At 32.6% G+C, this 15,265-nt stretch overlaps 2 protein-coding genes across 2 annotated transcripts in view; one reads left to right on the forward strand and one right to left on the reverse strand.

The window, feature by feature from the left end:
- Positions 1-233: 233 nt before the first annotated feature.
- LOC104881576 (protein FAR1-RELATED SEQUENCE 5-like) lies at positions 234-1,443 on the reverse strand. Its single transcript, XM_010662148.1, has 2 exons — positions 316-1,443; positions 234-257 (listed from the first exon to the last, which is right to left on the reverse strand). Exons 1-2 carry the CDS (start codon positions 1,441-1,443, stop codon positions 234-236), a joined length of 1,152 nt encoding a protein of 383 aa, XP_010660450.1.
- A 6,007-nt stretch (positions 1,444-7,450) lies between these two features.
- LOC100241276 (nicastrin) overlaps positions 7,451-15,265 on the forward strand; it is a 48,767-nt gene continuing 40,952 nt past the window's right edge. Inside the window, exons 1-3 of the mRNA XM_002264108.4 lie at positions 7,451-7,795; positions 8,146-8,265; positions 9,303-9,417. Coding sequence (XP_002264144.1) covers positions 7,729-7,795; positions 8,146-8,265; positions 9,303-9,417 — 302 coding nt within the window. The 5' untranslated portion in view covers positions 7,451-7,728. The remainder of the gene's footprint in view (positions 7,796-8,145; positions 8,266-9,302; positions 9,418-15,265) is intronic.

Genomic DNA, 15,265 nt, shown 5'->3' on the forward strand with positions numbered 1-15,265 from the left:
GAGTCTTTGTATTTCACATCTAGCCTCTTCAAAAGCTTTTTCCGATTGAGATGCGAAATAAGACATCCGTGAGCACATAGAGCTGAGTGCACCATATCGTATGATGTTAGTCGCATCACCTTGACTTTCATTGTCATGATGAACTTGGACCGTTTCCTTTGCTAACTTAGACCACCTTTTCATAATACAAGTCTCAGGTATTTCTTCAAGGTGTTCTATCTTCATTACAACAATCATGTGGGGACATGGAAAACCAACTGACTCAAACATCATACAAGTACATTTCATAGACCGATCACTATTACCATAACATACTTTCCAAATCTTGTCAGGGCTTCTAAACTTGGTCAATGTATGGACACGATAACCTCCATGATTTTCTGTACTGACAGAGAAAAACAATTCTGCATTCTTCATCTCATCCCTAAATTTTAGAAAAGATTGCCTTGTGAAAACAGTCCCTGCATATTTCTCAAGTGCATAGAGTTTGGTTGTTAGAACAGCTGAAGAATGGTGTGTCTCAAACTTTGCCTTTGCCTCATTATGACGAATACGTGAGAGTGCTCTATCAAAATGCTTGACAAACTCAAACAGCTTCAAACGAGTTTTAAGGAAACGATTCAAGTATGCATTCATGCTCTCACACCTTTGTGTGCTTTTCATACCAGCAAAGAAATGCCCCCTTAAATAAGCCTCTGCCCATCTAGAACACTTAGCATATATATCTGTCACCCACTTATGTCCATGAAGATTAAACATTTCCAACATGTCATTCCATGCACATTCAAATTCTTCAACGGTGCCTTCCATGAACATGCACTTAGAAAAATGATTAGTAAAATCTTTGACATGGACATTAGTGAATGCATTGCGTTGAATATGCCAAGCACATAATCGATGACAAGAGTCTAGAAATATCCTCTTGATGGCTTTACGCATTGCTTTATCCCCATCAGTAATAACAGAAAGAGGCTTTTTGTTATTCATTGCGTCCAAAAAAGTCTCCAAGACCCAAGTATAAGTGCTAACACTCTCATCTACCAATAATGCAGATCCAAACACTATAGTTTGATGGTGATGGTTAATGCCAACTAATATGACCAACGGTTTTTTATAAGCATTAGTCCGATAAGTTGTATCAAATGCTAATACATCTCCAAAACAACTGTAATCCAATTTACTAGTAGAATCTGCCCAAAACAGGTTTGCTAGATGGTTGTCTTCATCAACATTGTACTTGTAATAAAATGATGGATCCATTTCAGACTTTCCACACAAATAAGCCAAAGCACCCTCTGCATCACCATCTCTTAGATGAACTCTACGATCAGCATCAACATGGTTATATAGATCTTTTTTTGTGAAGCCAACATTGTTATATCCACCTGATTGTTGCACCATGTAATCCATAATTTGGCTAGTTCCTATGCCAACACCTCGCATTGCATTCAATTGAGTTTTATCTGCATTTTTAATGACCCTATGGGATCGAAGGAATTGGACATTTTTTTGTTCCACCAAAGGATGATTATGATCAGCCATAAACTCTTTCACAACCCACTTGTTCATTTATTTGTTAAACCCAATCCGAAATGTTGCCTCACAACCAACTCGAGTTACTGCCTTAGGTTCTCGTTTTCGATTTTCATTCTCTAAACACACTCTATGTCGATATCCTTCTTTCGAACAAACCCACTTACGAGATACTATATTTTGATTTTTATCTCGTTTCACATCATCCTTTCTAACACTAAATCCGGTAACTTTAGCAAATAAATTATAAAATTCTTCTACCTCCTCTACTGAGCTAAACTCCATCTTCCATATATCTTCAACAGTTAAATCATTAAAAATCTTGTTCGAAACTAGAATGGTCTCTTCATCAGACTCAGTTTTAACAATACTATCATATTGGTAATCAAAGTCTTCATCGTTCAAATCAATGATAAATTCCTTTTCTTTGCCTTTGTCCATTGTATCTATGAAGAAACTGAAATATAAAAGATAGAGTAGTTAGGAAATTACATTATCTAGTTCGTACCCACTCTTACAAAGTTTGTACCCTCTCTTAGAAAGTTCGTACCCTCCCTTAGAAAGTTCGTACCCTCCATTACAAAGTTCGTACCCACGCTTAGAAAGTTCGTACCCACCCTTAGAAAGTTCGTACCCTCCCTTAGAAAGTTCGTACCCACCCTTACAAAGTTCGTACCCACGCTTACAAAGTTCGTACCCACCCTTACAAAGTTCGTACCCACCCTTACAAAGTTCGTACCCACCCTTACAAAGTTCGTACCCACCCTTAGAAAGTTCGTACCCTCCCTTAGAAAGTTCGTACCCTCCCTTAGAAAGTTCGTACCCTCCCTTAGAAAGTTCGTACCCTCCCTTAGAAAGTTCGTACCCACCCTTACAAAGTTCGTATCCACCCTTACAAAGTTCGTACCCTCTCTTACAAAGCTCGTACCCACCCTTAGAAAGTTCGTACCCTCCCTTAGAAAGTTCGTACCCTCCCTTAGAAAGTTCGTACCCTCCCTTAGAAACTTAGAAAGTTCGTACCCTCCCTTAGAAAGTTCGTACCCACCCTTAGAAAGTTCATACCCACCCTTAGAAAGTTCGTACCCACCCTTAGAAAGTTCGTACCCTCCCTTAGAAAGTTCGTACCCTCCCTTAGAAAGTTCGTACCCACCCTTAGAAAGTTCGTACCCTCCCTTAGAAAGTTCGTACCCACCCTTAGAAACTTCGTACCCTCCCTTAGAAAGTTCGTATCCTCCCTTACAAAGTTCGTACCCACCCTTACAAAGTTCGTACCCACCCTCAGAAAGTTCGTACCCACCCTCAGAAAGTTCGTACCCTCCCTAAGAAAGTTCGTACCCTCCCTTAGAAAGTTCGTACCCACCCTTAGAAAGTTCATACCCACCCTTAGAAAGTTCGTACCCTCCCTTAGAAAGTTCGTACCCTCCCTTAGAAAGTTCGTACCCACCCTTAGAAAGTCGTACCCTCCCTTACAAAGTTCGTACCCTCCCTTAGAAAGTTCGTACCCTCCCTTAGAAAGTTCGTACCCACCCTTAGAAAGTTCGTACCCTCCCTTAGAAAGTTCGTACCCACCCTTAGAAAGTTCGTACCCTCCCTTAGAAAGTTCATAAAATGCTCTCAATTTGATTAAAAATAACTCAGAAAAAAATTAAAAAATCTAGATATTATAAATCATTACATATTTAAATGTCATTTAACATGACATTTCTACCTACAATGGGTATATGTAAATGGAAAAAAAAAAATCAAATGTTACCTTTTAACACTTGTAATCACTTGACATCCTTCAAGACATATAAAGCTTCATCTTCAAATTTAATTTATGAACAAAAAAAAAATTATAAAAAAATATTAATAACAATTTGATAACAAAATTTTATAATAAACCCATAAAAAATTCTAAAATCATTATTTAGCATCACATTTCTTCCTACAACAATTATATTTGGATAAAAAAATATCAAATATTACCTTTGACACTTGTAATCACTTGAAATCCTTCATCTTCTTCATTTAATACAAAATTTAAATTTTCTCTCTCAAAAAGTTTTGAACTTGATCTTGAAATTTGATTCATCAAAATACATCTTACATATTTTGTAATTTGATAGTTGAAATTATTTAATTTTCATATTAAATTACTATCCTTTTTTTTATATATGAATAATGAGAGTATAAGAGTAGTAGGTAAGATTTTCTTTTTTTAGATAGAGTTAGGTAATGCATTAAATAACAAATTATATTTAATATTTAATAATAAATTATAAATAATTGTAATATTTAAATATATATGAAATGCATGTGATTATTTCTCACCAACAAGTCATCTTTACCGATTTGATAAGTTTTTATAAATTTTTTAATGATATGTACTTTACACATGTCATATTTTTATTGGGGTCAAATGTGGGTAGGTACCCCCAAAATGAAGAGTGGGTACCATAGAACAACCCTCAATATTATTCTTTGGAGTACCATTTACGGAAATGTACTGTCACAGATCCATACCTGAATATGGCAGATAAAACTCGTGATCTTTGAATTGGAATTTAGCGAAAAATTTGCAAACTGATCCGAAAATTCAACGCACATATCGCTATTTAAAAGAAGAAATCCAACTCGTTGTACGGATAAGAAAGAGAGAAGAAAAAAGGGAGAATTGTGTTTTGGGCTTAGCTGGGCCCAAAAATTAACATTTGGTCCATATAACTTCCATAATTGATGGAAAGGATATGAGATGTTAAAAGACCAATATATCCTTCAAATTTCTATACATTACCTTTTAAGGACATAAAATAGTGATGGACTAAAATACCCAATGACCTTTCACATAAACTTTTTTTTTTTGTCTTTATTGCACCATTATTCATGCAACCATAATAATTCTATTTTAACAATTTGGATTTTTCATTATTTAAATTTTTTTTTTTTATAAATAATTGAAAATCAACATTATTTTCTATTTTAAATTATAAATAAAGAAAAATTATGTTTGAAAGCTATTTTAAAAAATACTTTCTAAAAAATAGTAATATGATTTATATTTTTTATATTTTCTTTTTGAAAAAACATTTATTTAAAAAATGAAAACTATTTTAAAAAATAAAAATTGAAAACCTTGTTTAGTACTATTTTTTATATGAAAATAATAAAAAGAACTAAATTTCATTAATTGATTATCCATTTTTATTTTTTTTCATTAGTTATTTTAATAATAAAAAAAATATAGTATGTTTATGATTAAACAAAGAAATTGATCAATTATGTGCTTTTTGTGGGACTATCTTTTACATGAAAAATAATTAAATAACTAAATTATATATATTTATTACTCTTTTTAATTTTATTTTCTTTATTTATTTTTTATCGAAAATTTTAATATATCCATAATTAACAAAGTAATAAATCAATTGTGCACATTTTAATCTATTAAAATAAATTAATTTCTAATTTAATAAATAAAATGAAATAAGTAAATAAATTTGGGGTTATTTCTATTTTTTAATATATCTTAAATCAATTTTTTTTATGATTAAATAAATTTTTTATTTTTTATTTCTTTAATTCCAAAAATAAAATGAAATAAATAAATAAATTTAGAATTTTCCAACTAATCTTATATTCATATTTCTTATGGTTAAATAATTTTTTTATTCTTTTTTCTTTATTTCCAAAAATAAAAGGAAATAAATAAATAAATTTGACTTAAATAATAGTTTTTAAGTAATTTATTTGTCTTATTTTTAATTACATTTTGCATTGAAAATAAAATAAAATAACGTTTTTTTAGTCACTGTACAAGGTATTTACATTAAGTGTACATGACAAATATATTAACTGTACAAGGGTGTACAAGACTATTATTTGTGAAGGATTTTAAGTGATTCTAAAAAACTTGTTTGTTTATTTCCCTTAACCAATGATAAATGACATTCCTTACACACATTGGTTAAGAATACATTCATCTCATGTATTTTATCTAACTTGTATATGGTCATTTTAATAGGTACCTCACTTATGATGATTGTAAAACAAAATTATACAACAATTTTTTTTTCTTTTTAAAACCAAACCGATGCAAACATGGTTAACTGACCTATTGTTAGATATTCATAAAATAATGTATGAAATTTGAGTTATTGTACAAGGGTATTACACTAACTGTACAAGACAAATTTACTAATTGTACAAGAGTGTACAAGACTACTTTTTGTTAAGGATTTAAAGTGATTTCGAAAAACTTTCCCATTTTTTTCCACTCAAATAATTTTTCCCCACTCAAATTCTCTCACTCAAGAATTGTTTCGAATTTTATTTTTAAATTTCATCATCAAATTTTTGTAATTGCATATTTTGTTTTTGTAGTTTTAGCAATGTTCTTTCTTTCCACTATTTTTTTTTTTTTGGTGAAATTTTATCCACATGAATCTATATTTAAAATTATAATCATATTTATCAAATTTTTTACTAAGATTATCTTTAATTTTTTTAAATATATTTATACTCATTTATTTAAAAAATGAAAAACTAATTTTTTTTGTAAACATGTTCTATTACCTTTCAAGTAAAAAATTAGATAAGTTTTAAAGTCAATAAATAAAAAAATTAAATACCACTTTCAATAATTTTTAGATAAAATTTTATATAATATATTTTATTTGAAACTTAATTTTTAAAGTTTAACTAAAAAATTGTATTAACAATTTTCTTGTTGTGGGTCAAAATACTTTGCATTAGTCTATCTAGATAAAAAAAATTATTAATATAATATTAGAACTTCATATCTTAGTTATTTTTTTTCAACAAATTTATCTTTTTTAAAATTTTAAAATAAAAACATTAAAAATTAAAAAGCTAAAAAGATATATATATATAATAAAGTGAAGTGATAGTTAATTTAAAAATTTTTTAAAATATGGTTAATGTAGAAAATATAAAAAATAAGAGAAAAATATAGATGAAAGGGTAATATAAATTTAAAATAAAAAATGAAAATTAAACTAAAAGATAAATACATAAAGATAAAAAATATTTATATGAAAAATCCCAAAATTTTTATCATTGCTTTTAATAAGAGCAAAAAGATTCAATATCTTTAAAAATGAAAAATAAAAAAATATTATTGTTTTTTATTTGACATAAAATAGAAATATATATTGGAATAAAAAGGAAAAAAAAAAGTTAGAAATGAGTAATATTTAATAGGGAATAGAAAAGGAAAAAAAACATAAAAAAAATTAAAATTCACACTCACTTGTAGGCATATAAGGGATAAGGGTATTTTAGGAATTAATGAAAGACAATATCCTTCATCTTAATTTTCATACTTTGTTTGGGTCTTGGGCTTAAATATGGATAGTTGGAAGACCAAATGTTAATTTTTGGGCCCAGCTGGGCCCAAAACACAATTCTCCCAAGAAAAAATAGCTTCCAAGTAGCTAACAAAACTCTTTACTAAAAGTTAGTTGCTTGCTTTCCTCAAGCATATTTTCGTATTTTGGTATTTTGGTATGATTAAATTCAATGAAAATAGGTCTTTTTGCTTAAAAAAAAAAAAATACATTTCAAGTTTTTAAACAAAATTTTGTTTTTAAAAATAATTAAAAAATATTTTTATTTTTGAAAATGTTACCAAACGTACCTAAAAATAATTTTCAATAATCTTAAATTCTTGACTCATTTTCTAGAAAAATACTATATACTTGTATATAATACAAAGTTTTTTTAATATATATTTTATATTTTCAATTATCTTGCAAAACACTCTACAAAAAATAATTAAAAATATCTCAAATTTATTTTTTAAAATAAATTTAAGAATGATTTTCTATTAAAATTTTATTAAGTATCTTTTTTAAGTCAGTTTTATGTTATAAAAATATATTTTGAGGAAGAGTTATCAAGGCAACCCATTTGAACTCTCCGGTGAAACCAGATAGGTCGTAGGTGGGCCTGGCCTAGCCCAACAACCATCACGAGCAAAATGGATCAACAACTGGTGACCGGGAAATGCCAGTCACATACCATTTCCTAACTTGGCATTTGCTCCCAAAATCTCTGAATCAGTCAGTCAACCATTCAGAAACCGGGAGAGAAAAAGGAGAGGGGTTTACTCTTCTTGGTTCTTCGAGCTAGAACTAGAACGTGCCCGCCATGGTTTAGGGTTTCTGAGTTTCTGACAATCTCTTCGTCTTCGCCATGGAGTCCAACCTCATCTACCTTCTTCTGCTCTTCTTCGTCGCTCAGCTTCATCCCCCTCTCCTTGGTGAGTTGGCTTCAATCTCCACGCTGTACACTTACAGCTTCCGATTAAACACTGCAATTTCTAAATACAACACACAAATAATTAGTTGTTTTGAGTTTTTTTAGGAAGCAAATTTCAGAATATGACAGAATTTTCGATATTGGACTGTAGCCCGTTAGTGAGGCAATTGAATAATTGGTTCTGGGGTTTCTTGATGCAAAATGTTCAAATTTCACATCTAGGGCTTTAGCTTTTAAAATTCAATGATTTTTTTTATTTGTTTATCAGACTAATATTTATAGTTAATGTTTCTTATTGTTTCTTACTTTGATTATGTGTTTCTGAATCGAATTGGTTTTGCCTTTGGACAGCTGAAGAAGCGATGAGGTCTCTGGAGTCGGTTCCTGATCTTGAGAAGTCAATGTACATGGTTGTTGATGGATATCCTTGTGTTCGTTTACTCAACCTTTCTGGGGAGATTGGTTGTTCAAGTAAGTTGTACTCAAGAGTACATCATTTGCTTGCAGTAATTTGCTTCATCAGAATTTTCGGGAAACTGACCTTTTTCTTGAGGCTTTGTTTTGAGTCATGGAAAACAAGTAAAAAAGAAAAGCAAAAAGGAAAAAAAAAAAGTATGATAATAAAAAAATTAGTTTGAGCTTCTAAATTTTCTCTGATCGTTCTCCATTTTTATTCCCCTTTACGGAGAGAAAGAAAAATTAATGCATGCATAATTTTTAGGCTTGATAGTGATCATGTAAAGTTTGCGGGAAAAGAGAATAAGGAGGACAAATGCAAAGAAAGAAAAAGTGAAGGGAATTAGGGAAAAAAAAGGTTCAAGCTCATTAAGTTTTTTTCTCTCTATGGTTTTATTTATTTTATTTTATTTTTTTTAAATTTTTTTCTCGCTTTTATATGGAGAATAAGGAATTTAAAAGTGTATAAAGTTGCATTTGGTTTGGAAAACTTTTTTCTTGTTAAGAAAAGTGAAGACATTTTTAGAAAATGAAATCTGCAAACTCTTGTTTGTTTTTAAGTTTTCACTAACAAAAAGGTCAATGTAAAACATATGATTAAAAGTTTATATATAAATATAATATTGTAATAATACATACATACATACATATGTTATTCTATATGCATTATATGTGACCATGTTATTATGTTGATTTGTTCATTATTATTTTTATTTGTCTACTATACTTTTTATTTTAAAATAGTTTAATAAAATATTCTAATATACTTACAATTAATCAAATAAATTGTTGTTATATATATAAGATAATGTTTTGTTATTTGTATTCCCCCTGCAAAAAAAAAAAAAAAGGATTACTTTCAAGTTCTATGAATATCCCCCTAATTTATGTTATCTTTTTCCTCATTTTCCATCAAAACCATATAACAGAAATTGGTAGTCTCTTCCAATACTTTGTTGTTCTCTTTTTATTTCCAAGGTCTAGTTGGAGCCTTGATAAGTGCTTGGCCCATTATTTCTTATCATTGTAAAGCATTTAATACATGTGCTCAGATCCTGGACGGGAAAAGGTTGTGGCTCCTATTGTGAGATTCAAGAATGTGAATGTGTTGGCACAGTCATCTGCTATTTTGGTGTCACTGGATGAGATTCAAAGTTTCTTTACAAGGTAAATATACATCTATTTATCTATAAAGATATCTCATCCTTTTTCTTTCCTCCCTAATTTGTAGACATGCTTTGCATCATGCTATACAAAATGTATTCTAGTAAGTAATAAGAAACAATTATGATACAAAGTGGGACCATATTAATATGTATAAAATAATATTGAAGTTATTACTTCTAAATAATTTTAAATGTTCAACCCTACACACAAGCAAATACAACAAAGCTTTGTTTAGCTTGGGAATAGTGAACAAAATTGAAGATTTTGTCTTTATTCCTTTTTTTAGGATGCCACAAAGAATGCAATGAGGAATAATCCTCCAATCTTTCTACTATCTTTCTTGCTATGATGATGATGGAGATCAAGATCACTCATTTCAAATTTATTCTAGAAATATATGTAGAGTATGGGAATGATTCTTATTTGCACTCAAGTTAAGATTCCCATTTGCTTTAAAATTAGGATTTCTATTCTTATTGAAATTAGCATTTTAATTTAGTTCCAATTCTTATCACCTTAATTTAGGATTAAAATTGTATTTCTTTTAGGATTGCTGTATTCGTTTACTTATAAAAAGGATGATTATAACAATGTGTATTATTACTAGTTTTGAAAAATCTTCAAAGAATTTGTCTTTGCCGCTTTACTTGTTCTTTCATAATTTTTCATCTAATTTTATTTTTCTCTTCTCATTAAATACTTTCTTAGCCAATTTCTCTTCTATGTAAAAAAATGTTCTTCTGTTGTCCTACATCCATTTGGTGTTAGAGAAAAGGGATTTAGTACCATAATGGCTCTCGTTATTGATTGCATGAGAAAAGGGAGATTCTCTTGGAATGAAGGCACTCGAAAAAAATTTGAGGGGATAAAATGCAAAATGACTAAGGTAGTTGTCTTAAACCATCCGAATTTTTAAAAAGTCTTTGAGGTGGCATGAGATGCATTAGGTGTTGGCCTAGGTGGTGCGTTAAGTCAAGAAGAGTTGCAACATGCTTTAGTAAAAAACTCATTGAGGCTAAACAAAGGTGTTCCACTTATGATAAAGAGTTCTATGAGGGGTTGAAATTTTCCCATCAACTTTTTGCTAATGACACTATTGTATTTCGTGAGGCTTCTTAATATTAGATTACCAACTTATGTTGGTTGCTCATGTGGTTTGAAGCCATTTCAGGTCTAAAAGTAAATTTAGAAAAGAACGAGTTGATTCCAATTGGAAAGGTGGAGTATGTGGTGGAGTTAGAGTCTAAGATTGGTTGTGGGGTGGGACAATTTCCAACTACTTACTTGGGTATTCCTTTGGGTGCCCTTTTTAAATTGGTGGTGGCTTAGGATGGGGTGGAAGAGCAGTTCTTAAATAGGCTTTCAATACGGAGAAAAAGGAAAATATATCTCAAAAGGAGAGAAGCTTACTCTAATATAAAGCATATTATTTAGCTCGCTTATCTATTTAATGTCTTTGTTTAACATCCTAAGAAAAGTTAGATTGAGAGTAGAGAACCTTCAAAGAGATTTCTTATAGGGATGTGTAGCTATAGGGAAAAAACCACATCTAGTGAAGTGGTAGATTGTTTGCACATGTAAGAGGAAGGGGGTTTTAGGTGTTACGTGTCTCTCTTTACTTAACAAAGCCCTTATTTGCAAGTGAAGTTTGTGATATGCTTCCAAAAAGGAAGCACTCTAGAAGGAGGTTGTAGATGATATATATGGGGAGGAAGAAGGGGTGGTACTCTTGTGAAGTGAGAGATGCATATGGGGTCAGATTATGGAAAGCTATTAGGAAGAAGTGAGACTTCTTAGACAATAGAGCTTTTTTTTTTTTTTTTTCTTTTTATGGACAAAAGGAGGAAGGTGAAGTTTTGTAAGGATTGGTGGTGTGGTGAGGAGCCTTTATGTGTCTCCTTCCCTCATGCCTTCACCATTTGAAAAGAGGTGTTGGTGGCAAACTTGTTGGGCTAGACTTGTGAAGGGAGCCACTAGAATCCTTGTTTTTTTAGGCATTTAAATGAATGGGAGATGCACAATTTAGAATGTTTTGTCTATAGAGGCAAGGAAAGTCAATTAATAAGGAGGGGGAGGATATGGTGGTTTTTTTTGGATAGATTCTAGTAATGGAATATTCTTTGTCTAGGCTCTTTATTCTGTCATGTAGCTAGGTTTTTTCTTAATAGGCAAATGGGGAAAATATGCATTAAAGGTGTCTAAAAGGAGGCATAGTAAAGTACACATGAAGTATACAAAAAACACCTAACAGTGACTAGGGAAGAACAAAAGGCCTCATTTCCTTACTTTAAGCTCAACTAATCGATGAAATCTAATAATGACATTGTGTGATCCTCTATATACACCCTAGCCTAGATCTTATAAGTAGACAAAAAAAATAGATTTGATTGCTTGGTTAGATTACTCAACATCATTAAACGCTATTATTTACAGCCTTGTTCCAAATGCCTGATTCATCTCCATTTTTCCCCACTAAGTTTGTTTGGAAATCTCAAGTCCCTTTCAAAGTTAAGGCCTTTGTCTGGCTTGTGGCACGCAAGAAGGTAAATACCAATGACTTGCTACAATTGAGAAGACCCCACAAAGCTCTTAGCCCTGACATATGTAAGTTGTGTATGGAGCAAGGAGAATCAGCAGATCATCTCTTCCTCCATTGTTCAGTGACGTTGGGGTTGTGGCACAGACTTTTTTAGCTAGCCAAGATGGATTGGGTACCTCCGAAAAGCATTTCAGACATGATGTTCATCAATTACAAAGGATTTGGCAAGTCCAAGAGAGGGGTAATTCTATGGCAAAACGCGAGTATAGCGTTAATCTGGGTTGTGTGGCGGGAAAGAAATGCTAGGATATTTGAGGACAAAGCTAGGAATTCAGGGAATCTTTGGGATTCCATTCATTTCCTTGCGTCCTTTTGGGCTTTTTGTTCAGCGGGTTTTAAGGGCATCCCCCTTAACGTATTACAACTTGATTGGCTAGCAATGTGTAGATCCAATAGTTCCAATGGGACGGTCTAGTGTATTGTTATTTTTTCTTATTGTTTAGTTTTTCTTTTGGTGGGAGGATTCTTCATCCTCCTTTCGTACTTCTTTTTCTATCAATATATTCACGCGTGGTTTCCTATAAAAAAAAATAAACGCTATTCTATTTCTCTCCTTCCAAAGAGTCCACATCAAACATAATAGAGCCCTCCATGTTTTTTTCCTTTTTTCCCCCACAAAAGAACCACGCCAATCCAATAAGTGCCCTTTAACTAAATAATGCATAACTCACTCCACTTCAAAAAGAGAGAAAATTAGGTGACACACCATTCTTACTTTGGAGCAATGAAGAAGCAAGTGGTCTTGTCATTTCTTCCACACCTTTGCATAAGTAGCATCTACTCGGGAAAGTCCATCCCCTTCTTTTGAGTTGGACGAGAGTAAGGATTCTACACCAAGATGCTTCCATGGACAAGAGGCCATGGAAAATAAATTCAGAAAGACTTCTTTCAAAGTTTGATCCTTGCACCACAAGTCTTTCCAGAATTTAGCCTTTCTCCCATTTCCAAGTAAAAAGTGAGACCTACTTTTTATCGCCTCCCATTTGTGTTTAATGGCTTTCCATAGCCCCACTCTATAGCCGCCTCTCACCACTCTCGAACATCACCCCTTGTCCTCCTCACTGTACTTCCCTATTATAATTTGTTTCCGTAAGGGATCCCTTTATATAGAAAATTTCTAATTCCACTTGCCAAGCAAAGCTTTGTCAAGGATAGAAAGGTTGCGAATTTTGAGACCCTCATCCTTCTTTCCTAAGTGCATTAGATTCCAATTAACCAAATGAGACCTTTTCTCAAAAGCCCCACCTCTCCATAAAAAGTTTCTTTGGATCTTCTCAAGTCTTGTACTGACCTTATTTGGGATGACAAACAAGGACATGAAATATATTGGAAGATTTGTAAAGTGCTTTTGACAAGAGTGAATCTCCAACCCTTAGAAAGAAATTTCCTTTTCCACATCATAAGTCTTTTCCGAAATCTCTCTCCTCCACTACATCCCACACCCTAGAAGAGTTAAAGGGGGCTCCCAAGGGAAGACCTAAATAGGAAGTGGGTAGGTTCCCTATTCTATAACCTAACACTAAGGCTAAATCCTCCACATTAGCTACTCCCCCAATAAGAATAATCTCAGTCTTCTCTAGATTAATTTTTAGGCCAGAGATTGCCTCAAACCACATATCACCCAACTCAAATATTTCAATTGAATAGGATTGATGGCACAAAAAATCAAAGTATCATCGATGAACAAGAGAAGAGACACTTCCAACTCCTCTTCATTCCTTCTTCCTTGTAATGAGGCCCCTACTCTGTGCCCTAGTCAATAACTTATTAAGAGCTTCCATGCCAAAATGAACAAGTTAGGGGATAGAGGGTTCCCCTACCTCATCCCACCCTAGAACTCTTGAAGAAACATATGGAGTGCCATTAATGAGAACGAAAAAGGTTGCCATGGAAATGCATCATTTTATCCATCTTATCCACCTTTGCCCAAACCCCATTTTGGACATGATGACCAATAAGAAATCTCAATTAGCATGGTCATAAGCCTTTTTAATATCCATATTTAGGACTAAGCCAAACAAGTTGCTTTTTGATCTTGAGTCAATGGTTTCACTAGCTATGAGAATTGTTAGAATCTGTCTACCCTCTATGAAAGAATGTTGAAAATCTGAAACCACCTTTCCCACCACTTTCTAAAGCTTATTAGCTAACACTTTAGCAAGCAATTTGTGCAACCCTCCTACAAGACTAATAGGTTTGTAAGTCTTTTAAATCCTTTGCCCCACCTTTTTTAGGTATCAATACTAAAAAGGTGGTATTTAAGCTTCTTTGGAAAGGGCCATGAGTGAAAAAGTCCCTAAAAAAAACCCCTAAAAAAACCCATAATCTTAGGCTTAACAAAGTCCCAACAAAACTATCAAAAAACCATGGTAAAACCATCTGGACCTAGGGCCTTATCCCTGTTAAGATTGGAAAGAGCAACAAAAACTTCCCCCTCAGAAAAAGGCTCCTCTAATCTCCTGGAACTATCACCCCTAACACATCAAAACACAAGCCCTTGATAGTCGGTCTCTAGTCTCCTGACTAAAAAAGAGAGCAGGAAAAGCATTGCACACCCCATCCTTAATCTTGTCAATCTTCGTTAGATTAGCATCATTAACTCTCACTTTGGTCATCAAGTTTCTTCTACTACGAGTATTGACCATCTTATGGAAGAATTTAATATTCTTGTCGTCCTCCCTTAACCAGGTTTGTCTAGATTTTGGTCTCTAGGAGATTTCTTCCATTACAACCCATTTTTTATATTGCTCCAAGGCCACCCATTCTAGCCCTCTTTCTCCTCAGTTGAGAGAGGAGAAACTCTCTCTTTAGAATCCCAAAAGTTGAAGAGAAAGAGAGGGAGAGCCTTTGCCTTGTTAAAAGAAACATTCCCAAAAACTTCTTTATTCCACACCTTAAGATCCTTTTTGAGGGCCTTTAATTTCACTTAAAGAACCACAAACATCATACCCTACCGACCAAGATCTAATGAGATCTTTAAAGCCCTCAACCTTAAGCCACATATTCTCAAATCTAAAGGGTGTTTTGCCCAAATTGATTCTTTCCCTCTCAAGGACAATGGGGCAATGATTTGAAATAGGCTTTGGAAGCACAAATTGAGAAAGGCCAAAAAAGTGCTCCCGAACTCTTCTGAGACCAAAAAACAGTCCAACCTCGTGGCTGACTAAGAATTCAAGCCTTCACTCCACATATATAGACCTCCATACAAAGGTAGGTCCCTCAAATAGAACTCCTCAATAAAATCCTAAA

The sequence above is a fragment of the Vitis vinifera genome, chromosome 14 (genome assembly GCF_030704535.1).
Source record: "Vitis vinifera cultivar Pinot Noir 40024 chromosome 14, ASM3070453v1".
NCBI classification, from domain to species: Eukaryota; Viridiplantae; Streptophyta; class Magnoliopsida; order Vitales; family Vitaceae; genus Vitis; species Vitis vinifera.

Bases quoted from the DNA above. Each gene is read 5' to 3' on its own strand.
- LOC104881576 (XM_010662148.1), bottom strand. From the start codon at position 1,443: ATGCGAGGTGTTGGCATAGGAACTAGCCAAATTATGGATTACATGGTG. The intron at 258-315 runs GTATGTTATGGT...TGTTTGAGTCAG, and splicing joins GCCCTGACAAGATTTGGAAA to TTGGTTTTCCATGTCCCCAC.